Source organism: Aethalodelphis obliquidens, unplaced genomic scaffold (genome assembly GCF_003676395.1).
Source record: "Aethalodelphis obliquidens isolate GAN/ISIS:26980383/991018 unplaced genomic scaffold, ASM367639v1 scaffold7, whole genome shotgun sequence".
Taxonomy (NCBI): Eukaryota; Metazoa; Chordata; class Mammalia; order Artiodactyla; family Delphinidae; genus Aethalodelphis; species Aethalodelphis obliquidens.
Genome location: NW_020837951.1, coordinates 30,324,238 through 30,350,390, shown reverse-complemented (window position 1 = coordinate 30,350,390; position 26,153 = coordinate 30,324,238). Strand labels below are relative to the sequence as shown.

At 40.9% G+C, this 26,153-nt stretch overlaps 1 protein-coding gene across 3 annotated transcripts; it reads left to right on the top strand.

The window, feature by feature from the left end:
* Positions 1-70: 70 nt before the first annotated feature.
* Positions 71-25,830, top strand: RNF20 (ring finger protein 20). Of its 3 annotated transcripts, none has more exons than XM_027105343.1 (20): positions 71-199; positions 1,258-1,412; positions 6,585-6,752; positions 6,859-7,006; positions 7,159-7,341; positions 11,391-11,509; positions 13,744-13,890; positions 14,063-14,140; positions 14,348-14,467; positions 15,806-15,985; positions 16,942-17,077; positions 17,401-17,522; positions 17,644-18,014; positions 19,256-19,373; positions 20,180-20,329; positions 21,882-22,094; positions 22,644-22,769; positions 22,937-23,077; positions 23,824-23,925; positions 24,180-25,830. In XM_027105343.1, exons 2-20 carry the CDS (start codon positions 1,284-1,286, stop codon positions 24,354-24,356), a joined length of 2,928 nt encoding a protein of 975 aa, XP_026961144.1. In that variant the 5' UTR covers positions 71-199; positions 1,258-1,283; the 3' UTR covers positions 24,357-25,830. The 3 variants fall into 3 exon arrangements, with proteins under 3 accessions (XP_026961144.1, XP_026961143.1, XP_026961145.1); XM_027105342.1 differs by having other exon boundaries at positions 6,558-6,752; XM_027105344.1 differs by lacking the exon at positions 71-199 and adding an exon at positions 4,034-4,108 and having other exon boundaries at positions 1,299-1,412.
* Positions 25,831-26,153: the final 323 nt, after the last annotated feature.

Genomic DNA, 26,153 nt, shown 5'->3' with positions numbered 1-26,153 from the left:
TGGGTCTTGTGGTCCACTGCGCCAGGTTGAAGCGACTTCCTCTTTCCTTTCCCTTCTTCCTCTCCCTGGCCCCGCCTCCCGGGAGCCTCGCTTGGGCTTCGCTTGCGGGTAAGGGGTGAGAGGTGGGAGTGCTACGCGGACCTTGGTGAATAACTGCCCAGAGTTCTGCTCCCGGGCGGCGCAAGTTGGAAGAACTCAGGTTAGATCTCTGACAAGGGTGGGAGGGACTCTGCAGGCAACGGGATCTCCACCCTCTCCCGCTCCCAGGCCTCCCTCTCCGGGGCCTGCAGTTGGCCCATCCGGATGCTGGGGTCCTTGGCCCCTCTCGAGTAGGATTGAGGCCCTTGTCCTGCTCCTCTCTCTCCAGGCGAGGTCCCACTCAGGTTGCTGCCACCGATACCCTTCTCCTGGAGCTTGAATTGGAAGCAGAGTAGTGTGTAGTCTCGTTGATGGAAGTAGTAAAGTGCTTTAGCATCTATTCCGCCTCCTATGAGCTCTGAAACCTTGGGAGGCAAGTAGGGCAGACAGAATATCTGTTCTCTTGCATTGTGCATATAGAGAACTCACTCTTCCAAGGCAGCATGGCTCCCTAAAAGTTAGAACTGGGATTCACACCCAGGTCTAGCTTCCACAGGGTTGCACAAACTCGTGGGGAGAGCGTTTGGATATAGAGAAGAAACTGCAAATATATAAAGGAGAGCTAGCATTTCTGAGTGCATACTTCATGCTAGGCATTATGCAGAATTCTTTCTGTACTTACTTATTCCTTATAAGGAGCATAGGAAGCTTATATTTTGTTATTTCTGGTTTAGGAACTTGAGGCTCAGAGATGATAAATGACTTGTCCAGTATTAATAATTTAGTAGACATCTCCCAGGTCTCTTTCAGCTCTCTGATTCTCCCAACACTATAGAATTAACTTCTTTTCTAATCAAACTGAACTTTTCAGATGTTGACATTTCAGGAAATGAGATTCCTGAAATTTTTCTTGGTCTCTTCACCCTTTGCCCATTGGCTTATTTCTTAGCAGCATCCTATTTAGAAATTTGTAGTTCCGTAAATTCAGCTGTGACTCTTACTCCACAATTTTTCTCTTTCCAAGAGAAACTTAAGGATCATGTTGCTGAGTGTGGAATTGATGGATCCAGGTTAAAGGACTGGCCAGAAAAACTGCTAGTTTTTACATCTTCATAGGTGGACCCTCTTTAGTTCTCTTTGCAAAACTTACCTAAGTTTCTGTCTTTTTTTTCTCTTCAGGAAAACAGCTATCATCTTGTGCCAAGATGTCAGGAATTGGAAATAAAAGAGTAGCTGGAGAGCCTGGCACATCTGTGCCTCCGGAGAAGAAGACAGCTGTTGAAGACTCAGGGACCACGGTGGAAACAATTAAGCTCGGGAGTGTCTCTTCAACGGTATGTGGAAACAATGCTGTGAGAGTGTGTTTTTCTTCTGTCCGTGGCAACCTGAAAGTAATAATTTACGGAAGCCTTCTGGAGTAAGGGAAATTGATTTGAAAAGAAGAGGGAAATGAAACAGCCAGAAGTAGATGAAATGATGCATTGCTCATTTCTGAAGAAGAAATATATTGACATTTGATCTTTATTTTTAAAGGTATGTTTATATTCTCTGAAGATTCTGGTCCCTGATACAGCATTGAGGTATTCAGCATTATAGGTATTTAGTGAGGGAGCTATACACTGATTTTTCATTCATTGAAAACTTAGGTGCCAGGTACTAAGAAGCAATGTAGAAGATCACCGAGAGAGTGTCTTCTTATTTCCTTGTCTATAAAATGTAATTATAGTACCTAACTCACTGGGTTTTTTGAGAGGATGAAATGAAAGAGTTCCTGCTAAGGAATATTACCTTTAACATGGTAATGTACTATTAATAGTTTTTATTGGGCTAGACATTGTGGCTATAGTGGTGAATAAAATAGATATTGTCCTTGCTGTTATGGAGTTGACAGTTTTATTAGACTGTTATACACCAACAGCTTATAGTGATGTTATATGTCCATTAGACATCAGAAGCTCACTATAATAGGTCAGGAGTCTGTATTTTGGAGCTCAGCCATGGTGATATGGTGTAAAAATGCTTCACATTTGTATAGCCTACAAAACCACATCTACTCTTTGAAATTGAGGATCAGAGAGAATAATAGGAACATTCAGAGTAAATTGTTGATAAGTATCATTTCTGAAGTTGTCTGGGGTTCATCAGCCTCCTGTTGCCAGGAGGTGATTTTTGTCTTGGCACTGTCTCACGTCATGCATCCCAAGGACATTTATTCATTCAATAATAAATATTTGTTGAGAATCTGTTATTTGCCAGACACTGTGCTTTACCCTAAGGACAGCCCCTGGACTTCAGCTTGTAGGTTGGCACTGAGCAGGGAACAGACTGTCATAATAGAGTGGGAAGCGTGCTCTTCACAGGGATAACCACATGTGCTAAGGGAAGCACCGAACACACGTCCCATTTTGGACTTTATCCAGAAGGCTGTGAGGAGCTACTGGAAGGTTTTAAGCAGGGGAGTAACATGCTCTGACTTAGGTTTGGAGAATAGACTGTAGGGGAGCAAGGGTTGTAAGCAGGAGTTCAGTTAGCAAAATTGTTTCCTCATTCCTTCTCCCTCTCCTCCCTCCCACTCTCCCTCTCTAAGGGTGGGGAGCTGGTGCATGTATCCACTGATCCCTGCCCCAGTTGGTTGAAGGTTGCCCTTGAAGGCAGTAACTCCTCCTTTGCACTTTGAGGTTGCTGTAGTAAACAAACTGAGACTGTGGAGCAAAAAACTTTGAGACTGCAAGGTATGCTTGAAGTGGGACACTGGTAGGGTGACTGGAGCTGTTCACCGGAGGTGTGCTGAAGTCTGGAAGGCTGACAGATCGTGGCATGGGGCGCAAAAGTGTCTGCTACATGTAGGAGCCTGTTGCCGTAATCTTGAGGGATCACGGTGGCTTGGGCCACTGTGGAGGTAGTGTCGACAAGATTTGCTTGTGGATTGGGTGAAGTATATGAGAGGAAGGAGGCACGATGACCCCAGGATTTTGGAAGTATGCAGTTTTCACTAACTGAGCTAGGGAAGGTATGAGAGGAGCAGATTTCTGGGAGCTGTGGGGGATGAATCATGAGTTTGAAACTGGACATGTAAGTTTGAGGTATTTATTAGACCTGTGAGTGGATAGGTAGTTGGATGAGGTGATCTGCAGTCTGTGGAGAGATCTGGGCTAAAGCTGTACATTTGATAATCATTATTTTTTTAAATGGTATTTAAATCCATGAGACTATAGGCTCTCCCATAAGGAATGAGCATAGATAAAGAAGTCTGAGAACAGGGCCCTGGAGCACTGCAACCCTTCACGTCAAGGAGATGAGAAGAGACTAATTGAAGAGGGGCCATTGAAGTAGGAGGAGAATAAGAGAGAGTGGGGTCCCGGAAGTCAAAAGAAGAAAATGTTTCAGGAAGAGGTTGATCAGGTGCTCCTGATGGGTTGAGCAAGGGGAGGACTGAGACTTAGATTTAGCCTTAGAAATTTCACTGGAGACTTGACAAGAACTGTGTTGGTGGAGTGGCGGCAATGGCAGCCTGACTGCAGTGAACTTAAGAGAATATGAGAGGAGGGAAAAGAGGGCAGAGGTGTTGCTTTGGAGGAGTATTGATGTAAAGTAGAACGAAGAAAATGGGGCCTTAGCCAGAGGGAAATGTGGGGTTGAGGGAAGGTTTTCTTAATTTGTTTTTTAAAGTAGGAGATATTACAGCATTTTTATTTATTGATGAAATGATTTGCTAGAGAGGGTAAAGTTGATGATGTAGCAGAAAAAGAAGACAGTTACTGGTGTGATGTCCTTGAATAGAAGAAAGAATGTAATACGATGCACAAGTGGGAGAATGGGCCTTAACTAGGAGAGGGATGGTTTATCGACAAGAAGGAAGGCAAGGGATGTGGGTTCAGATGTAAGCAGGGCAGTAGTGAGGGTTGTGGGAGATGGAGGTGGACATGCTCTTCTGATTGCTTCTGTTTTTTTTCAGTGAAATCAGAAGCAAGACTCATCTGAGAGTGAGGATGGGGGAGGAAGTTTTGGAGGTGCGAAGAGACAGGAGAAGGTAGGAAGTAGTCACCTTGAAGAGAGAACGGACTAGAGAGAGGGAGTAGGGCTGCTGGGCAGCACTGAGGACCTACCTGAGTCTGTGAGCATGAGTTTAAAGTGAGACCAGTCAGCATGGTGCTTTATTTTTTCTAGTCACATTTAGCTTCATGGATGTAGGTGGAGAGTTGGATGTTACCAGGATTGGGGTTTTCAGCAGGCAAATATGGAGCAAGGGAGGAGAAGGTTATAAAACAGTGTGACTGGTCGTGGAATTTATGTTTGATAAGGAAGTGAGGAAGTGAGAGGAGTGAAAGACATAGGTACAGGACGAAGGTATAGGACCAGTGGATTGTATAATAGATCCTGGAGGAGTTGAAGAATTGTTGGAGTTGATAAACTAGAGAGAGTGAGCTGGAAAAACAGGTGGTAACTGTAGAGAATGGGTTGTTTGAAATTGAGTTTATAGAGAACATCCAGGTACAGCTAAGACCACGAATAGGAATAACTGGGAGTTTGGTGATTGGAGGAGAGGAGGTCAGGATACAGGATCTGAGATACAGGAACGATCATCTATATGGGAATTGAAATCAGCAAGAAGTACAACATGAGTAGTATTGGAGAGAGTGATGACAAGCCAGGTGCTAAATCTTCAGGAAATGTGGGGAAGCGACCTGGGCATTTATGGGGGAGTGCAGCAAGGCAGGGTGGCAGGTGGCCCAGACCAATGGCGTGAGCTGCAAAGCTAGGGGGTTTTAGGGAGCAAAGTGCATAATGGCTTAGTGGCAGTGGAGAGCAAGGAGGACACCCACCTGCCTCCAGGCACAGGGCTTCAAAGCATGTGGGAGAGAAACAGCCATCACTGGAGAAGCCTGCAGGGAAACAGTGTTCTTATCCAGGTTTCAGGTGGAGCAAAGAAGGGGAAGGTGATGCTCAGAAAAGAGGTTAAAGATATAGTTTATTAATAGTATTCATAAGCTGGTACAGTTGGGAAGCTGTTGACAGTTTTGGTGTATCGAGACCGTTTAACCAAATGGAAGAGAGGAAAGTAAAAGTGAAACGAGAAATTGGTGCTCTAATAAATGGTTCTTACTTTAAAATATTCATTAATTTCTCAGTAAAGTAAAAACGTAATCATTTCGACATGCTGTTTCTTTGTCTGAAGTTCTCCCTTCCCCCCATCCCCCCACCAGCTTTTCTTAGAGAGAGGTTAAAGATACTGAGAGGGGTACACAATTACTGATGGAGTGACGTTTTTGCAGAAACAGAAGAGAATGGGATCCTCAGCACAAGTTGAGGTTTTAAGAATATGGGCATAAGTTGGTGAGTTGTGTGAATGGGTTTAGGAGATAGGAAATTGAAGAACTTTCCATCTGATGGTTTCTGTTTTCTCTTTAAAACGGAGGCCAAGTCACCTGCTTAGTGTGATGTGAGAGGAGACAGGGTTTGGTAGTTTGACGTTGCCTCAGTGTAGAATAGGAGCTAGATCACTTGATCCAGAAAGAAACATTTCCGGACAAATGATAAGATCTGCTCAGGTTAGAATTCATTTTATAAAGGCACCAGTCTCCCTGGTTTAATGACCTTATCTAGAAGTCTCAGCATACTGGGTATAGGAATGGAATAGTCTAATACGTGGATTAATTCAGATTGGGGTTTGTTCGCAGAGGTAGAATAAAAAGATTAAAGGCAGAGAACTTGAGCCTGATAGGCAGGAGTTTGAAGGAATGTATTATAGGGTATAGTCAAGATATGGAAGATAGTGGAGACAGAGGAGAAAGGAGAAAGTTCAAAATTTTGGAAATCCAGATGAAGACTGGTATATTGAGATAAGAGCATGAGCTATCTGGAAAGATGGTTTTATTCAGAGAATGGAAAGTTGGAATTTAAGATTTCAGATGTGACACAGTTCCAGATAATGACAAAAGTCTAGGATGTGGCTTTTGAAATGTCTGGCTGAAGCACAGTGAAGGAAGTAATCATTGGAGTTAAGGAATTCAAAATGCTGACAGTGTAGATGCTAGAGGATTGGATGGTTTGTCCACACAGGTACATGTCCACATGTATATTGAAGTCACCAGATGTGTTGACGGGGACTGGGATACAGAAGGACCTGGTTGTCAAAGTCTTGAATAAATGACGGGCAGTGGTTAGGAGATAGCTGATTGATTGGGGAAGAGGGTGATCTAGCTGGATGGTGGAGCCTCACAGTAGCAGTATTTTGTGGATGTACATGTGACTAGAACAGTGAGCTGGGTGAAGTCAAGGTTCTAGTGTATATGTGTGTGTCACTCTTTGCTCCCATCATCACAGACCTTTACCTTTATTTATTTCTTCTGCTTCTACTTCTTATCCCATTATTTGCTGTAAGATTTTGTTAATAAATATCTTTTTTCATAGGAACTAAGTAATGCACATATTAGCCCCTGTTGAGTTTAACCACTGATTTGTCTAATTTCTTTATGGAGATTAATAAGACTGGTTTCCTGGGGCAGGAGGAGTTAGACATTCGAACACTGCAAGCCAAAAATCGCAAACTGGCAGAAATGCTGGATCAACGGCAAGCCATTGAAGATGAACTCCGTGAGCACATTGAAAAACTGGAACGAAGACAGGCCACCGATGATGCCTCACTATTGATCGTCAACCGGTACTGGAGTCAGGTAGCTAGCTTGTTTTTATCTGAGCATTGTAGTTCTCCTTAGCAGACTCTTTATTTCCAAAGTTGTTTCCTTTTGTATTTTCGTAACTGTACCTTCCCTCCTCCAGTTTGATGAAAACATCCGTATCATCCTTAAACGTTATGATCTGGAGCAGGGTTTGGGAGACCTACTCACAGAAAGAAAAGCCCTTGTTGTGCCTGAGCCGGAACCAGACTCTGATAGCAATCAGGAACGGAAAGATGACCGAGAGAGAGGTGAGTGTTGGTGGCGGATTTGCCACTTCATGTTTTCTGGGTGTTTGAAGTAGAGTTTCACTTTGAGGCTCTCCATTTGAGGGGAAAAAATAGATTTTGATATTTCCAGTTTTATAATATTAGGGGCTTCTTTTTTCCCCCTGTGTCCTCAGGGGAAGGGCAAGAGCCAGCTTTCTCTTTCCTTGCTACTTTGGCCAGCAGTTCCAGTGAAGAGATGGAATCTCAGCTGCAGGAGCGCGTGGAGTCCTCCCGCCGAGCTGTGTCGCAGATTGTGACCGTCTATGATAAACTGCAAGAAAAAGTGGAGCTCTTATCACGGAAGCTGAACAGTGGAGGTGAGGCAAAAACCAGGAGACTGGAAGCAGAGGGGGAGAAATAGGAACTCACCTTTGTATGCTAGTTTGTAGTTTTCAGACTTACATATTTATTTTTAATTAAATTTCTTGGAGTCAGTTTTAATATGTCCTTGTTTTTTGTTTTTCTGTTATCTCTAATATTTTCAAAAAAAGTTGACTCAGGCTTTAGAATTGTTAGATTTTAGTGTTTAAAAAGATAAAACAGGGCTTCCTTGGTGGCGCAGTGGTTGAGAGTCCGCCTGCCGATGCAGGGGACACGGGTTCGTGCCCCGGTCCGGGAGGATCCCACATGCCGCAGAGCGGCTGGGCCCGTGAGCCATGGCCGCTGAGCCTGCGCATCCGGAGCCTGTGCTCCGCAACGGGAGAGGCCACAGCAGTGAGAGGCCCGCATACCGCAAAAAAAAAAAAAAAAAAAAAAAGATAAAATATTATAGGGATGGAAAAGTGTCTATTTGAAATAAAAGTATTATTTTATGTTAACTAATTAGATTTAATGCAAAAACTTATATTTGTTCAGTGTAGTTAAGTATTTGTGTAGTTAGGTTGCATCTTCTTTTTTGAATTTATTTATTTTTGGCTGTGTTGGGTCTTCGTTGCTGCGCGCGGGCTTTCTCTAGTTGCGGCGAGCAGGGGCTACTCTTCATTGCGGTACGCGGACTTCTCATTGCGGTGGCTTCTCTTGTTGCGGAGCACAAGCTCTGGATGCACAGGCTTTAGTAGTTGTGGCACGCAGGCTCAGTAGTTGTGACTCATGGGCTCTAGAGTGCAGGCTCAGTTGTTGTGGTGCATGGGCTTAGTTACTCCTGGCACGTGGGATCTTCCCGGAACAGGGCTCGAACCCACGTCCCCTGCATTGGCAGGTGGATTCTTAACCACTGCACCACCAGGGAAGTCCAGGTTGCATCTTCTTGTTTTTTTTTTTGTTTTTTTTTTGTTTGTTTGTTTGTTTGTTTGTTTGTTTTGAGGTACGCGGGCCTCTCACTGCTGTGGCCTCTCCCGTTGCGGAGCACAGGCTCCGGACGTGCAGGCTCAGCGGCCATGGCTCACGGGCCCAGCCGCTCCGTCGCATGTGGGATCCTCCCAGGCCGGGGCACGAACCCATGTCCCCTGCATCGGCAGGCAGACTCTCAACCATTACGCCACCAGGGAAGCCCCAGGTTGCATCTTCTTAAGTGCCCTGATTTCATGCTTTAAATAATAATCCTGGTCTAGTTGTAATATATTAATTTCTCTGATTGTCATTAAGATGTTTAACCTTTCATTTCTGAAAGAAATATGTCAAATGCAATGGAGGTTGAACCATTGGCTGGGAAAATAAGAATTTTCTTACTCTGTAGTTTTGTTTTTTAAGATACTTGGGCTAAATTATCAATAGAATTAAAAGAAGAGGCATATTAAAGACCTGTGAATATTTTGTGGGCAAAGGTTTCCTTTGCTTTTCCAATAGGGTGTGTATTTCGTATTTTATTATTTGGATAACAGATACTTGTTTTAAGATATACAGATCAGAAATCACATAAAGTACACTACACAAGTCCTTCCATCTTACTTTCCAAAGACAGCCATTGTAAACAATATTATTCGTGTCCTCCCAGGCTTTTGTGTTCATATATTGCATCTACTTGTGTGTTCCCAGCTCAGCTGTGTCTCTTGGTGCAGTGCCTTGCCTCACTCTTCTTTGTTTCTCCATTTTCTAACACTGTTTCTGGTGTCTAGTGGGTGCTTACATAATGGTGAATGAATGGCTATAAATCTTCCCTGTCACCTAATGTAAACCGAGCTGTATGTTACTCCTTTCTCCCTTGGCTCCAATTGAATAGTTAGAAGGTATTATTAAACATTAGTAATATGCCACACGGGTATACCATATGCATTATGGTTTATACAGTATGCATGGTGTACCAGATAATATGCTATATGCAGAGGCTATGAAACTTGATTTTATAAATGAATATCAAGTAAAGGAATTGCTGTATTTAAAAAGGAACTAAAATGAGTAACACATTAAACAGTACTTTAAAATTATTCTTTTTTTTTTTTTTTTGTGGTACACGGGCCTCTCACTGTTGTGGCCTCTCCCGTTACGGAGCACAGGCTCCGGACGTGCAGGCTCAGCGGCCATGGCTCATGGGCCCAGCCGCTCTGCGGCATGTGGGATCCTCCTAGACCGGGGCACAAACCCGCGTCCCCTGCATCGGCAGGTGGACTCTCAACCACTGCGCCACCGGGGAAGCCCTAAAATTATTCTTTTTGATGGCATGCATTTTAAGGTAGGATTTAAGTTAAAAAATAAAAACATTCATTACAAGTTACAAACTGCTAAGCTATTATTTATAACATAAAAGGCAATTGCCATTGATAAGCCGAACGTTCTAAGAGATAAAGGTGTATAAAGTATGAATTGTAGCATCAACTGTAACTTTTGGCGGTTCATTTTTTTCCTCATGTTTATTTGGTCCTTGATTCAAAAGAATTACATTTATCAGCTTGTTTATTAATTCACTAAATATTTATTGAGCTCTTATTGTATTCTGGGCCTTATTCTCAATATTTTAAGACATTAAGAGGACTAAAATTCAGCCCCTAGTTCTTAGCTTGGGCTATGAATCAGAATCATTTTGAGAGTTTTCGGAGCATACTCTTTTTTGGCCCTGCCCATGTTTATTCTTATTTAGTAGGTATAGGATGGGTCCTAGGTATCTAATTTTAGAGGTTCCACAAATGATTCTGATGGGTAATCTTGGTTGAAAACCATAAAAGCCACCGCATGACCAACCTGTATTATGTTTCTAAGAGTGGTGCCAATTTTACTTCCTGATAACTGTCTCTAGGGGTAGTATATAACCCGAGAGTATGTGGTTTCATTTACTAACATTTGGATTTCAGCTATAGTATCTGTGACTGATTTTAAACATACTAATTTGGTATGGTAAGTTCTGTAGATTTACTGCCTTCTTTGTAAATAATACTGCACACTTTGGTTTTTTTTGTTTGTTTGTTTGTTTGTTTTTTAACATCTTTATTGGAGTATAATTGCTTTACAATGGTGTGTTAGTTTCTGCCTTATAACAAAGTGAATCAGTTATACATATACGTATGTCCCCATATCTCTTCCCTCTTGCGTCTCCCTCCCTCCCACCCTCCCTATCCCACCCCTCTAGGTGGTCACAAAGCACCAAGCTGATCTCCCTGTACTATGCGGCTGCTTCCCATTAGCTAGCTGTTTTACATTTGGTAGTGTATATATGTCCATGCCACTCTCTCACTCTTTCCCAGCTTACCCTTCCCCCTCCCCATATCCTCAAGTCCATTCTCTAGTAGGTCTGTGTCTTTATTCCCGTCTTGCCCCTAGGTTCTTCATGACCATTTTTTTATTTTTCACACTTTGGTTTTTGAGCCTCAGGAGTGCCTCTGGCATAGTATACCAGAATATGGTAAGTAATTCTATGCTCTTATCTTTATTCTTCATGATTTTATAGGTGCTCATTTGAACAAGGAAATTACTGCTCCCTGCCCTGCCCTTCCCTTCTTTCCCAACAGAGAGATGCTTCACGTTGCTGTTAGTGAATAACAGGAATTTGTGACAGCCTTAGAAAATAGAATTTTATTGCTATTAAGTCTGACATTGATTAGAGATACTTCTGTCTTGTCTACAATTCTAAAATGCAGGTTTTTTTGGTGATTGTGCCTTATCTGAATAAAGTTATAGGACCTCTCCTTTTCTTTTCTCAAGGCATTTTAATTTTATAGAAAGGGATGGGCGTTGGGTGACCTTGCCTCTGTGTCTACCTCTACAGAAGCACAAAGTTGACTAATTTCCTTAAGCAAGTGCTTTAACGAAGGACTAAGTCCTCTACGCAAGCCTGGGTTCTTAATATGTCATGTGAAGATAATAAAAACCAGCCTACTTCTTGAAATTTTCAGGAAAATAAAGTGAGATAGCATGTTAATGCTTTGGTGGGATACACAGTTGTAAAATCTGACACTATAGATGCTAACTAAACTAAAGTACAGTTCTTCTCCCTCAGATAATCTGATAGTGGAGGAAGCAGTGCAGGAGCTGAATTCCTTCCTTGCACAAGAGGACATGAGGCTACAAGAATTGACAGACCTCCTTCAGGAGAAGCATTGCACCATGTCTCAGGAGGTACTTGACCGGAAAGGAGATGGCAGTTTCCAGTGGCCTGTGGCAGACATTGACTCAGATACTAAGTGCTTCAAACATCATCTTACTCTAGAAAGCCTGTTTTTATACTGAAGAGCATGCAGGGCAGGTTAAAGCAACCAGCTCTGAGAAATCAAAATCCGAGTAAAGGTTAAGGGAAGGAAATAATTGAACATTTCTCCTTGACTCTGCCTCTGTTTAAGTGGACATTTTGGGATCTTAGTTTTTAGGAAGAATTACCATCATGGAGATTTGCAAAACAACACACCAAACCCCCAAATATTAAATTACTCCAAATATAAAAGACCATGTACAGTGTTACTGAGGAATAGGTTGGTAGAAATTTATCTGAGAATGGAGCAGTAGGAAATACTGCATTTATGATGACCTATGAACTTGAGGAATGTGGGTTTTCAATCCAAACTTGGACACACACAGTGCCACGACCAAACTATGTCAAGATTTGGGTGTTTGTTTATTGTATAAAATGATTGAGACAATGTGGTGATAAGCCTTCTGCTGAAATTTGACCTACCTTAGCTTGGCCACCCAACTCTTATGCTTATTGGTAAGTTAATAGTTAACCGTTTACTTAGCGCCTAGCACTTAAGTACTTTACGAATATTATCTCTCATGGTCAAATAACTCTCATTTTACTGCTAAGGAAACAAATTCAAAGAAACTGGTGACTGGTCTGAGGGCACGTAGCCAGAAAGTGATTGAACTGTGATTTGGATGTAGGTCTGTTCAACTTCAAAGCCTATGTTCTTCATTATGTTCTTCATTTCCTAAACTCCAGTGCCAAGGTGCATGCTGGGCTGGTTGCCTGGGAATCATTTGGGAAGTTTATTAATACTTCTCATCAACCTTCAAAGGGGTTAGAGTATAGTGGTGCTTATAAAGAAATTGGAGTGTAGTAAAAAAATCAGTATAACTTTCTGTCATGTTTTAAGGCATAAGCTAGGTGCTACCAAGATGAAAAGGTCTTCCTTTACCAGCCCTTTCCCAAATCTCATTTAGCATTACTAAGTTGGAGAGACATATTGCTCTGCTCAGCTGAGCTGATATCCAAGACGGCTCTCACGGCTGGTTGTTTTTTCTTTTTTGTTTTCTCTTGTTTTTGGGGGTTTTTTTGGCCGTGGCATGTGGCTTGTGGGATCTCAGTTCCTTGACCAGGGATTGAACCTGGGCCACGGCAGTGAAAGCACTGAATCCTAACCACTGGGCCACTAGGGAACTCCCAACTCATGGGTGGCTGTTGACGCTGCCTGTCAGCTAAGAGCTCATCTTAGTTGTCCACTGGAGTGTCGCCTCTCCAACATGGAAGTTTCAGGGTAGTTGGACTTCTTACATGGCAGCTGACTTCTTCCAGAGAATGAGTGTTTCAAGAATATCAGGCAGAACCTGCATGGCCTTTCAGACATAGCCTTGAAGTTATGTAGCATCATTTCCACTGGGTCACCAAAGTTGACCCAGATTTAAGAGGAGGGGACAGTGACCTCACCATTTTTTGGGAGAACTGTCAAAGAATTTGGGGGCCATATTTTAAAACCAACACAAAAGATATGTGTAGATTAATGTGGACATGTAACAGTTTTATAATTAAAGTATTAAATAGCATTAGCTATGTACATCTCCTAAATAAGTAGAGAACAACATAGATTTTTGTATCTTTATAGCATCTGATTCTAGATTGCCCTGGGCTCAGCTTGAAAAAGAGAATGGAAGTTTTCCTTCCATTCTCTTTGGATTATCATTTGTTGGAATATGGGAAGGGAAAGTAGAGGGTAAAGATAGCTGTCTTTTCTAAATAAATATTTGAATTTTTATCTCCTAAAATATTTGTCTGGTAAAATCAAGGATGTTATCTTTTGTCTCTTAAAAAACATATTTTCTGATGGGTTTGTGGTCTATATAGGGAAATGGTGCTTCTCAGAGGCAGAAAAATTATTGAATCTTAAGTAGTCTTTTCTTTGTGAGAGTTCTTATAGACTTTTACAGTTTTCGTGATTGTGACTTACCCAAACTGTTAAACTTGTGATTTCAGTTTTATACTCATGTGTTGGGAAGAGGGTGAAATAGCTTTTACTTAAACCTTTTCTTTAATGACACATAAGCATGGGTTAATTTTGTGGGATTTGGGATATAAGGCATTCCTTTTCTAACCTGGTCTTTTTTTTGCTGTATTTTTCTGAACACCTGTGTTTGGGATGTAGTTCGCCAAGTTGCAGAGTAAAGTGGAGACAGCTGAGTCACGAGTATCTGTCCTGGAGTCCATGATTGATGACCTGCAGTGGGATATTGACAAAATTCGAAAGAGGGAACAGCGACTCAATCGACACTTAGTAGAAGTCCTAGAACGGGCAAGTGCTGTTTTATTCATAGTTTGAAGACTATTCATTTTAAGGAGTCTACTCAGAAAGGATGGACTTGGGTAGTAGTACTTGGAGAAAAAATGGACTTCTTTGAAAGTACTTTGGTTATCAGACTAAAATTTTAGGGCCTCTCACTAAAGAATCTTTGTCTTCTCCATAGGTGAATTCAAAAGGTTATAAAGTATACGGTGCAGGGAGCAGTCTCTATGGCGGCACAATCACTATCAATGCCCGGAAGGTAAAATCGCGACTCCCCGAGGGTTTGTTTTTTTGACCTGGTGTCAGGTATTGTGTTAGGTACTTAGGATTGTGTTCACAAGTACACAAGTGACAACGTGGGGTTTTGCTAGAAGAGTGGATCAGTGGAGCTGGAAGCTTAGGAATGGGAATGATTTAGAAATTCCTTTTCTTTACTCTCATTTTGCTATTTCCTGCTTTTCTCCAGTTTGAGGAAATGAACGCAGAACTTGAGGAGAACAAAGAGTTGGCTCAGAACCGTCACTGTGAGCTGGAGAAACTTCGGCAAGACTTTGAGGAGGTCACTACGCAAAATGAAAAGCTGAAGGTAGGAGACACAACTCTGAGGGGCAGTAAAATGAAACTTTTTGCTGATAACTCACATATGTGTTGTGAACCGTCATAATTTATTACGGGAAAGAAAAATGTAAGTTTTGTTGCTATATCCATTTATTTAGTTATATATATACTTAATATTGGTACCCTGCCTTTTCTGAAAAGGATTTAAAGCAACCTACAAAAATACATTGGCTGAATCAAAGGCACTAACTTAAGAATTGTTGAGAAAAAATGAGGAGTAGGGTGAACTAGGGTGAGGATCCAAAGTGGGTTTCAAAAATGGGGCTTGTATACAAGATACATGCAAGAAGCGTGTAGCTACAGTACGTAGGCCACTCCCATGTCAGTAACTGCCAAATGTGGGCCACAGAATCTGCCTCTGCAGCTTCTAACTGCCAAAGCAGAGAAAGAAACATGGTCAGTGATCCTGTTGGTTTTCAAACCTGCCCATTAGAATTTTCTCTCCCTGGTTCTTGGGGGGAAGAAAGTAGATTCCGAAAGTCTTCCCACCCCTCTTTCAGTCACAACCACCTATCTTTTATAATTTTATTTGTTTCTAGGTAAATATATGAATAAAGATGTTTGAACTGAAAAAAAAAAAAAGAACAAAAACAACCTGAGTTGAATCAGTTGATGTGTTTGGGTAATTAAAGTAAACAGTTACTTAGGAGAAGCATAAGTTTTTTTGTTGTTTTTTTTTTTGCGGTACGCGGGCCTCTCACTGTTGTGGCCTCTCCCGTTGCGGAGCACAGGCTCTGGACGCGCAGGCTCAGAGGCCATGGCTCATGGGCCCAGCCGCTCTGCGGCATGTGGGATCTTCCTGGACCGGGGCATGAACCCGTGTCCTCTGCATTGGCAGGCAGACTCTCAACCACTGCACCACCAGGGAAGCCCCATAAGTATTTTTGATACAATAACAAAAATACTTTTCTCTGTGACTGTCAATAAAGAGAACAAGTTAGTGGCTAGGGTCCTCAACTATGTTCTTAAAATAAGTATCCTGACAAATTTCTTAGTGCTCTTCTCTGTCCCTAGATCTGACAGATTTCATAGGGCTTTTCTAGTGTCCTTGGATCTAGGTTGACACATAATGTAAAACATGTATCAATTAAAACAATCCTTGGGTGGAAGAATACAGGTACCAGGTACCACCTCTTGGAGGGTCTAATTTAAGTTAGGATAGATTTTATGTAACTAGAGGAATAGGTAGATAGATTTCATAAAGTTTGTCTCAGTTGCACAAGACGTCAGAGAGTTTAAGATTTTATTTCCAGGCTAGCATCCTAGGTTCTGCTTCTGACTTTTCTTTTCTTTGGGCCCTCCTAAGGTGGAATTGCGGAGTGCTGTGGAGGAAGTGGTCAAGGAGACTCCAGAATATCGCTGCATGCAGTCACAGTTCTCTGTCCTGTACAACGAGAGCCTGCAGTTGAAAGCCCACTTGGATGAGGCTCGGACCCTACTTCATGGCACCAGGGGTACCCACCAACGCCAAGTTGAGCTCATTGAGGTAACAGCCTAGCTTTGTCTTCTGTATATAAGCTTCCTCCCTCATAAATTTTATAATTTTACTCTCTTATGCTCAATCTTTTATTCATTCAGAAAACATTTATGGAGTGGCTGTAGGTCTTTACTCTGCTAGATGGTGGGCATCCTGCCATCAGAGATCTTAGAGTCTAGTGGGGAGAACAGTATCCAGTAGAATGCAGTATGTTGCAATAGAGTATATTCAAAAGGTGCAGTGATAAAGGAGACAGAACATCTGATTTGACTGTGGAGCCATCCTGATTCCACTTGCCAAAGTGCAGTATGACTCTTAAGGATAAATACAAGTTTACTGGTAGATAAAAATAGGAGAAGGGCATTCCCAGCAGTGAGAACAGCAGATGTAAAAAAAATAGTTTAGTATGTGTGGAGTCTTATGTGCATTGGGGAGAATAGTGTATAGAAGCTGTATCACTGCTTACAAGCCATCATATCATATAATGGCATATGTAAATAATTTTTTTAAGGCAGAAACTTTCATTCATGTGTTCACTTCTGTATTTTCCATTGCCTTTAAGGTTATGTTTATAGTAGTTTGTCTTTTACTGTGTGTCTGCCAAAGAGTTGAGTATATCTTACTTTACTGTTTATATACTGTTTTCTTCTTTAGTTCTCCAACCAGATTGTAATATTCTCAGTTAGGAGCCATTTCCTATATTTCTTGAGTCTCCTGCTAGTTCTCAGAGTGTTTTGTAGCTGTCTGGTGCTCATTAAGTATTGATTGAATTGGAACTTTTCAGAGTAATCCCTCTTTTCTTGATGTTTTCTCTTTTTCTTCTTAGATCCTTATAGATCAAAGATCTATATACGTAGATAAGGATCTTGATCCTTATAGATCAAATTTAGGAAACAGTCATAGAATATGATGACATGTCCACATTTTGATAAGAATTTTTGATTGGTTCCTTTTTCTGTGTGTAGCGAGATGAGGTTAGTCTTCATAAGAAGCTGAGGACCGAAGTGATCCAGCTAGAAGATACACTGGCCCAGGTCCGCAAGGAGTATGAAATGCTGAGGATAGAATTTGAGCAGACCCTTGCTGCCAATGAACAAGCAGGTACAGTTACTCTGGCTCCACCGTGTAGTTCGTCTGCTGCACATGCATTCCTTGAAAGACACAGCGTGGTCACCAGGGTTTGTTACGGAGCTCAGAAGTCCTAACGAACCTTCATTCAAATCCTGTCATGCATTTTGGTTTACAGCCTGGGTGCTTGTTTTTTAACTCAGATTGGCCGGTTTTGTTTTCATCTTCTGAGAAGGAATCTTCCTTTTGTCAATTCTCCCTGTTTCTCAGAGATCCCTCATGTGTTCTACACTTTCTCTCCTTGTGCCTTTGCCCTTGTCACCCTTCTTCCTGACATTGCTATTGCTGTATTTAAGGCCCCATAAACCGGGAGATGCGCCACCTCATCAGTAGCCTCCAGAATCACAACCACCAGCTGAAGGGGGAGGTCCTGAGGTATAAGCGGAAACTGAGAGAAGCCCAGTCTGACCTGAACAAGGTAACCGGGAGGAGGAGAATAAGTATTATTTTCTGTTAAGTTTGCAAAGCTGTCTTGGGGTGACGAGAGTGGTGTGGTCACCGTAAGTGTGGATGCTGCTTTCCTTTCTCTGCCCTCCCAGACACGGCTGCGCAGTGGGAGTGCCCTCCTGCAGTCTCAGTCCAGTACTGAGGACCCTAAGGACGAGCCTGCAGAGCTAAAACAAGATCCTGAGGACTTGTCTGCCCAGTCCACCGCATCGAAGGCATCTCAGGAAGAAGTCAACGAAATTAAGTCCAAACGCGATGAGGAAGAGCGAGAACGAGAAAGGAGGGAAAAAGAGAGGGAGCGAGAAAGAGAGCGGGAGAAAGAAAAGGAGAGAGAACGAGAGAAACAGAAACTAAAAGAGTCAGAAAAAGAGAGAGATTCTGCTAAGGATAAAGAGAAAGGGAAACATGATGATGGAAGGAAGAAGGAAGCAGAAATTATCAAACAATTGAAGATCGAACTCAAGTAAGAGCAATGTTTAGAGTAACTGTTTCTGACTCAAAAGCTAAGGTTAGGACATCGTGCATGAAATGTTTGAATGATGGCATCGCTTATTCAATAATTGTAATGTATCAGGTGTAACTAAATGTACAATTAATGTGGTCTCAGTTCTTGATCAAGTGTACGACTTCAGTGGCCTGTGTGGCTATTGTATACTCTGGTTCAGTGATCAGGTCTCAGTAAACCCCATTGTTGTAGCCTTATTCTTCATGAATCCAAATTAAGGAAAAGGATGTCATGATTGAGGTAACACTCATGAGAATTATTGGAAGTAAATACTGCTGTTTACTAGATTTGGGCAAATTGTTGGCATTAATTATAATTTAAATTATAGTAGGTAGAATATGTATCGCTATAACGTGAACAGTATTGATCTCTTTGCCTGACAGTTAAGTAGTCTGTGTGTATATCAGATCGTTTTAAGAGATTTCTAGGAGGTTTACTCCTACAGGCATTGAAACGGTAAGACAGACCTTTAAGTCAAGAAACACTGCCGTAATCTCACATATCGCTGCTTCTCATCCTGCTCAGCCGTACCTTTTCTGATAGAACCGGTTCCTTCTTGCTCCCCGTTTGTCATGGTTGAGCCTTTATTGGTGTTTGGATTTAAGGGACTACTGAGCTCAAAACATTTGAACTTCTTTGGTATATAAAAGGATAATTAAGAGGTTTGAAAATTTAGTAAGATAAAGTTTTAGCCTTTAGCCGATGGTTAATCACTCAATTGTCAAATCTAGGAATAGCAGTATATTTTAAACTTTGAATTTTCTCCCTTTTTTTCTCTCTTCCTCTTGCTCTCTTTAAGGCAATTTTTTTTCCTCCAAGTGCGGTATCAGAATTATTTGGGTGACTTACTTAAAGCACATTCCTGGACTCCATCCCAGACCTACAGAGTCTCAGTTTCTACGAGTGGCGCCCCAGAACTTTGCCTATTTAACAAGTGCCATAAGTGTTTATTTTATAACTATGTTGGAGGACTTGGTCTGACGGGAGAAATGAGTCTTTTTTGCAAACTTACTTTTCTATACTTTCTGAGTGTATCCAGAAATCTCTTGATAGTCTGTGCAAAAGTTTTGTCTTTTAGATGTGTTATATAAAGTGTAAAATAGAACTGTTGTAAAATATTTTGCATAATTCAAAATTCCCTTGCTCTGATGCCCTTTGTTTTCTCATTACACCATTCCCCTCTACCACCCTCATCATAGGAAGGCACAGGAGAGCCAAAAGGAGATGAAACTATTGCTAGATATGTACCGCTCTGCCCCAAAGGAACAGAGAGACAAGGTTCAGCTAATGGCAGCTGAAAAGAAGTCTAAGGGAGAGGTAATCTAATCTGCCATTACCTGTCATTCTGGTCAAAATCTTCCATTTGTGGGATTCTCCTTCATACTTCTGAAGGCTGTAGTTTCTTTAAAGTTAGCATTTAAGACTTAGCAACATTTTCTTCCCTTTCAAAGACCATCTAATATAGAGACTTCCAGATTTTCCACTAGGTGGTAAGGTATATCAGAATTACGGGGAATAGGAGTAACCTTTTCAAACTTTTTGTTCCCCTTTGTGCCATATAAATTGTCATACTGATTTGCTTTTTCTGGTTACTTTTGGGAAGAATGCCTTATTCTTTTAAAATTGGGAGCCTAGGAAAAAAAAGAGTGAGAGCTATTCTAAAGAAAAGTACATTTGCACTCCTCAAAAATGCCGCTTGCAGGGCTTCCCTGGTGGCGCAGTGGTTGAGAGTCTGCCTGCCGATGTAGGGGACACGGGTTCGTGCCCCGGTCCAGGAAGATCCCACATGCCGTGGAGCGGCTGGGCCCGTGAGCCATGGCCACTGAGCCTGCGCGTCCGGAGCCTGTGCTCCGCAACGGGAGAGGCCACAGCAGTGAGAGGCCCGCGTTCCGAAAAAAAAAAAAAAAAAAATGCCACTTGCAGAAGCGTGTGATGTTGGAATGGAGTGATGTTAAAGCAGGGTTGTGATGTGGTGCACTAGTGTATCATTTGTCTCCTTCCATAATCCTATAAAGGTTCTTTTGGTGTTATGGGCCCTCCATCTGTGCACAGTATTAATTGATTTTTGAAATTGTATTATAGCTTTTTTGTTTTTCTTTTGTGTGATTTCTTTCCTCCTATAGTTGGAAGATTTAAGGCAAAGACTCAAAGATCTGGAGGATAAGGAGAAAAAAGAGAACAAGAAAATGGCTGATGAAGATGCCCTGAGGAAGATCCGGGCAGTAGAGGAGCAGATAGAATACCTGCAGAAGAAGCTGGCCATGGCCAAGCAGGTGGGCATACTTTCTTTATTTAATGAGCTTTTTAAGTAAATTTTACTTGATAAGTAAGTTATTGACAGTGAAATTTGCCCTGTCATTCCAGTCTTTTTTTTTGGTTAATATTTTTTTCTCCTGTATGTTGTTTTTACATTGAAGTCTCTCATCCTTCAGTTACTTTGTTTTGTGTATTTGTGAGGAAGGAAACTTACTTCTATTTTCAGATGGATAGCCAGTTATTCAAAAACTGTTTCTTGAGGGATGTATCGTTTCTCTGCTGATCTGCAATCAGGGGATGTAATGAATATAAAATTTTATAAAAAGATATAAAATTTTATACACATTATGATTATAAATACATGAAACCAAGAAAAACATGTTCCGCAAATAGGTTACAAATAAATAACCAATATGTCAACTGTAGTGGTTTCTGGATCATAGAACTATAGAGACTTGTCCCCTTCTCATAAGGAACTTATATTGCTTTATTTTTAAGTCCCAATGGATTTTATTAACTTTCGATAATAAAGATACCAAAAATGGTTGGAAAAACCATATAGGTACATAAATAAACCATAGTACACATGGGTATTTAATATGTGCAAAAGATATAGTTTTAAATCAGCAAGTAAAAGGAAGACGATTAAATGTGGTGGGCAAAAACAAAATAATTTTGGAAAACAGTTGGAGATATATTTGAACACTTTACACTAAGATAATTTCCAAATGGAACATATATATAATGTTAAAGAAATCCATAAAAGAACCAGAAGAAAACGATAAATTTCTTTTTAAATTTGAAGTGGAGAAGACCTTTCTAACTATTAGTAAAAGTCTAAAAAATATGAAAGATAAGATTGATAATTTTGACTTATACAAAAGACCACACAAAACCTCTTCTACATGGCAGCAAAGCCAAAGAGTAAATGAGAAACCTGGAAAAATTATTTCTAACTCTTATCATGAAAGGGCTTATCTTTCTAATATATATTAAAAAATCCCCAAAAAATGATAGGGAAGAAAACTCAAAAGCCCAATACAAGAACAGACGAAAGATATTAATAATTCATAGAAAAACAAATGGCTCTTAAACGTATGAAAAGATGCTCTGTAATTTATAATAAGACAAATGTAAATTAAAACTATTTTTACGTTCAGTTTTTCACCTATCAGATTGTTATGAAACAGATGTTTTCAGAGTTGAAAAGTCTGTAGATTCAAGTCAGTATTATAATTGTGGAAAAGTATGAGAAAACGTGAGGTTTTATGATAGAAATTTTCTTAACCAACTCCTATTTGATCAGTTTGCTAGATTATGGTGTGTATAATTTTAGTCTGCTTCAGCTGACCTCAAATACGGCCCAGTTAATGAGCATCAGACCAACAATCAATGCCAATGGCTTCAGATTCCTAGGGCTAACCTAGTGACAAAACTAAGCTTCTTAAAACTGTCTTCTCTGTCACTAGGTTATTTCCATAACAACAGTAGGAAAGTTTAGTTTCCTGTGTGCATTTCTTTGGAGTTAGAAGATTCCATTAAAATGAAGGTTCTTCTTTCTTATTTTAGGAGGAAGAAGCTCTCCTCTCTGAGATGGACGTCACAGGCCAGGCCTTTGAAGACATGCAGGAGCAAAATATCCGTTTGATGCAGCAGTTGAGGGAGAAGGATGATGCAAATTTCAAGCTCATGTCAGAACGTATCAAGTCCAATCAGATCCATAAGCTGCTGAAAGAAGAGAAGGAGGAGCTGGCAGACCAGGTTTTGACTCTGAAGACTCAGGTAACTAGAATGAAAAAAGCTTTCCAGAATCCTGTTGAAATAGGGTGCTTTCTACACGAAGATACAAGTAAAGAAAATGATTATTGTGGCATTTTTTGTAATAGGAAAAACTCCCCAAAACTAATGTACATGATTTGGGTACTGGTAAATAAATTATACATCCCTACAGAGGAGTACAGTGCAGCTGTTTAAACAAAAGTGGATCTGCTAATAAGGAAAAATGTTTAAATATATCATTAAGGGATTCATCTATTTATCCCTTTTGTGTTAAAAATGTGTATGTCTTTGTGTGCACGTGCTGTGTATCTTAAAAATTTCTGTAAGGCTGCATGAGAAGCTGTAAGAGTGGTTACCTGATTACATCTGAACGTTGGGATGAGAGAATTACCATAGTCTTGCATGTAATTTGAAAGGTTCATGGATAAAATCAGTAATAGTTCGAGTTTTCTAACAGATTCTCTTTTGTGGGCCTGTGGATTAACAGAGCCTAGTCAATTTTTTGTGTTTTTCCTTCCTGTTTGTGTTAAAATGTGATTTTCTTTTTCTAAGGTTGATGCCCAGTTACAGGTAGTGAGGAAACTGGAAGAGAAGGAGCATCTGTTACAAAGCAACATTGGCACAGGGGAGAAGGAGCTGGGTCTTAGGACCCAAGCCTTAGAGATGAATAAACGCAAGGTATGATCGATTACTCTGTGGTCTAAAGTGACAGTTAGTCTTCAGAGGAACAGATAAGTTTAACACTGATAAAATTACAGGTTCACTTTATTCCTTGGGCTTGGTAACATTTTGTCTCACTGGAAATAAGTGATGATAAGTTAATGTTGTTCATACATCCCTCATAGGCAATGGAGGCAGCCCAGCTTGCAGATGACCTCAAAGCACAGTTGGAGTTGGCTCAGAAGAAGCTACATGATTTTCAGGATGAGATTGTGGAGAACAGTGTCACCAAAGAAAAAGATATGTTCAATTTCAAACGGGCCCAGGTCAGTTGTTTTTTCTTCACTTTTTGCCTTTTAGGTATTTTCTGAGCTCTAAGATGACCTATGTTACAAAAGAGTCATTGGTCTATCGTATCAATATGTCATTTCCTATTTAACTGTAAGTTCCTTGAGTGAAGAGATGGAGTCTGTTTTCTTCACTGAAAGCTATCCCCGAAGCCTATCATGGTGCCTGCCACCTAATGGGCATGAAATAAATACTTATTTATTTAAATGAATGAGTTAGTGAAATCGTAAAGAAGTAGCAGCAAAAAAAACACTAGAGAATTTTAAAGTTCTTCTTTAAATTCTTCTACAATTTTTTCTATTTTTTGCATGCCAGCTGTTTCTCATGCTGCCTTTCTATAGTTATCTATAAGTCTGTAAATTCTGATCCAACCTATCTTCAGCCTAAAAACTAATTGCCTTAAAATAAGGTGGCCTATCAAGTTTTCATCTTTTTTTCTTTTTTTAAAATTTAATCCCTCTAAACTTAGACTGGAGTTTCGCAGAACTGAACTGACAGTAGTTAGATGCAACTGAAGTTTGGTGATATGATTGTGGTTGCCTGTTCCGAAAAAAAAGAAAGTAGCTTGTCATTTGCAATTCTCTACATTCCTAAAATATAGTTAGGCATGAAAGGACAGAAAGTCCTTTCTTTCTGCAACAGAAAGTTCAGGTTGGAGCAATTAATTTTTCTCAAAAATGACAGATCTGGGGGAGTGTGTAATGGGTATGCTATCCCACCACAGGAGGACATCTCTAGACTTCGAAGGAAGCTGGAGACCACAAAGAAACCAGACAATGTACCCAAATGTGATGAGATTCTGATGGAGGAGATTAAGGATTACAAGGTTAGAAAAACTGCCTCAGTGATTTGTGTGTGTTTTTTTGTTTTGGCCTACAGTGGCCTACTAACAGATTAGGATAATAAATACTGAACTCCTTTACTTGAAGGTAACAGAGAATGCTTTATCATGTGTGTGTGGTGGGGGCGTGCGGTGCTATTACTGTCTTAGTGCTTAGTGGATTTTTTGCTTATATATCAGAGCCATTTGGGTCCTAAACCTTTATGGTTGCTCTGACTCTGATTTCTTTTTTTTTCTAGGCACGCCTGACCTGTCCGTGTTGCAACATGCGTAAAAAGGATGCTGTACTTACCAAGTGTTTTCATGTTTTCTGCTTTGAGTGTGTGAAGACCCGCTATGACACCCGCCAGCGCAAATGTCCCAAGTGTAATGCTGCTTTTGGTGCCAATGATTTCCATCGCATCTACATTGGTTGATCCAAGCCAAGAGAAGAAGAGGGGCAGGCTGGACGGGCACTTAGTCATTAACCATCAAACCTCTACCTCTTCTCTCCTTGACTGTCACCCACAGGGCAGTTTGTCCGTCAACTCCCTTTCCTTCACAGACTTTACGTCCGGGTTCTCCTCACTAATACCTAGGTGACTTCGGGAGGAAAGGACTGGTAATGCAAGTCTTGGGTTTTAGAATGAATTAGAAACAACTTTTATTTGTCTTCCCTACCAGCTTTGTGTATTTCCTGCCTTTAGACTTTTCAACATCTTCAGGCTTTTACTGTATAATCTTGGATTGTCCATTCCTCCTGAAGAAGTCAAATTGGTATTTTTGACACAGAGAAAGAAACAAGAGTAGAGACACATGGCTACTTGCAGTGGGCGGTGATCTTTTAGAAATAAGCTGTCTGCAGGCATAAACAGTACTTGATTTGGGCAGTAAACTTTTTGTAAACTTGGATTATAAAATGGTATCATCATGCTACTTATTCCTGGATAGTTTGAAGCCTTAATGAAATTTATGTCCAGGATGATTCAATCCATTTCCTGTTCACTAGCCAAGTAATTTGTTAAGGTCAGCTGGCCTCCTTGTTACAGTTACTTAAGTTTTGAATGTTCTACTCATTGATGCCTTTAAATTTCTCGAGGCCAGAATAATTTCAAATACTATAGCCCCTTTTATCTTATAATGAAATCAAGATTGGAGAGGATGGGGCACAGGGCTGCGATGGTGAAGAGACCTTCTGGGTACCCTGGGGTCTCGATACAGGGAGGCCTTGGTGAACTATGAATTACTCTCATATGCCTCTCCACAGGGGTTGTCGTCACTCCTGTTTTCCAGAAGGTTCTCTGTAATGTTTCTGTAGGACTTTATACTCCACAAACTTCAATTAAAGCAGGATTCAGTTTGCTTTTGTGTTCATGTTTTCCTTTGAAATTTTTCTATTTGTCAGTATTAGTTGATTTTATACCTGCTGTTTTAGAATTGAATTCTCTTGAACAGAAATAATCAACTTAGATTAAGGGGCTAGCTCTGTTTAAAGTATTTATTTCTCTGATTAATTGAAGCACTTTTCTCCCAGTTGTTTTATTGAATCTGTTCTGCGGAGTGATTATGCCTAAAATATAATGGTTTATTTGACTATTTATTTCTCTCTCATAGTTCGCTATGGGGGTAAGAGATTGTGATTTGTTTTCCAGAGGGTATCAGACTGCCTGGCACTTTAGTTTTAGAGTTCTTGAGGTATAAGATTTATAGTAACCAGAAAACCAGAGGTTTTCTATATCTCTGGTAAGGGGTTGTGTAAAATGGATCCCTTCTTGATTACTACCTGTCCTAGAAGAATGGGTAAGGACAAATTGCATGTCCTTTTGTGGTCACTACCTGTAATTGGAAGGACTTGTGATGGGTTCTACAGAGTCATGTGGAATGGGTTAATAAATGAGTCTAACTGAGAAACCTTACAGTGTCATCAAAGAGGTCACGGGCCTCTCGATCCCCTCACCCCCCTACCCAACACACACACACAGCCATAAGGGGGTCTGGCCCTGCTTCAGGGTACACGGTGCCTTTGCATTCATTAATAGGGCACTTTCCCCTTACTGTTCTCGTCTTATAAGGAAACTTGTGAGGGCAAACAGACTATTTGGGCAGCTAGTGGTTTGGGTTTGGATATTAATTGTTTATGACACTTGGCTAGGAAAGCCAGCTGCCCAGCATCAGGGGACCCTGGAGCCTGTGGAATGTTGTGGAAGGAACCAGGAGTCCAATGGGAAGCTGGA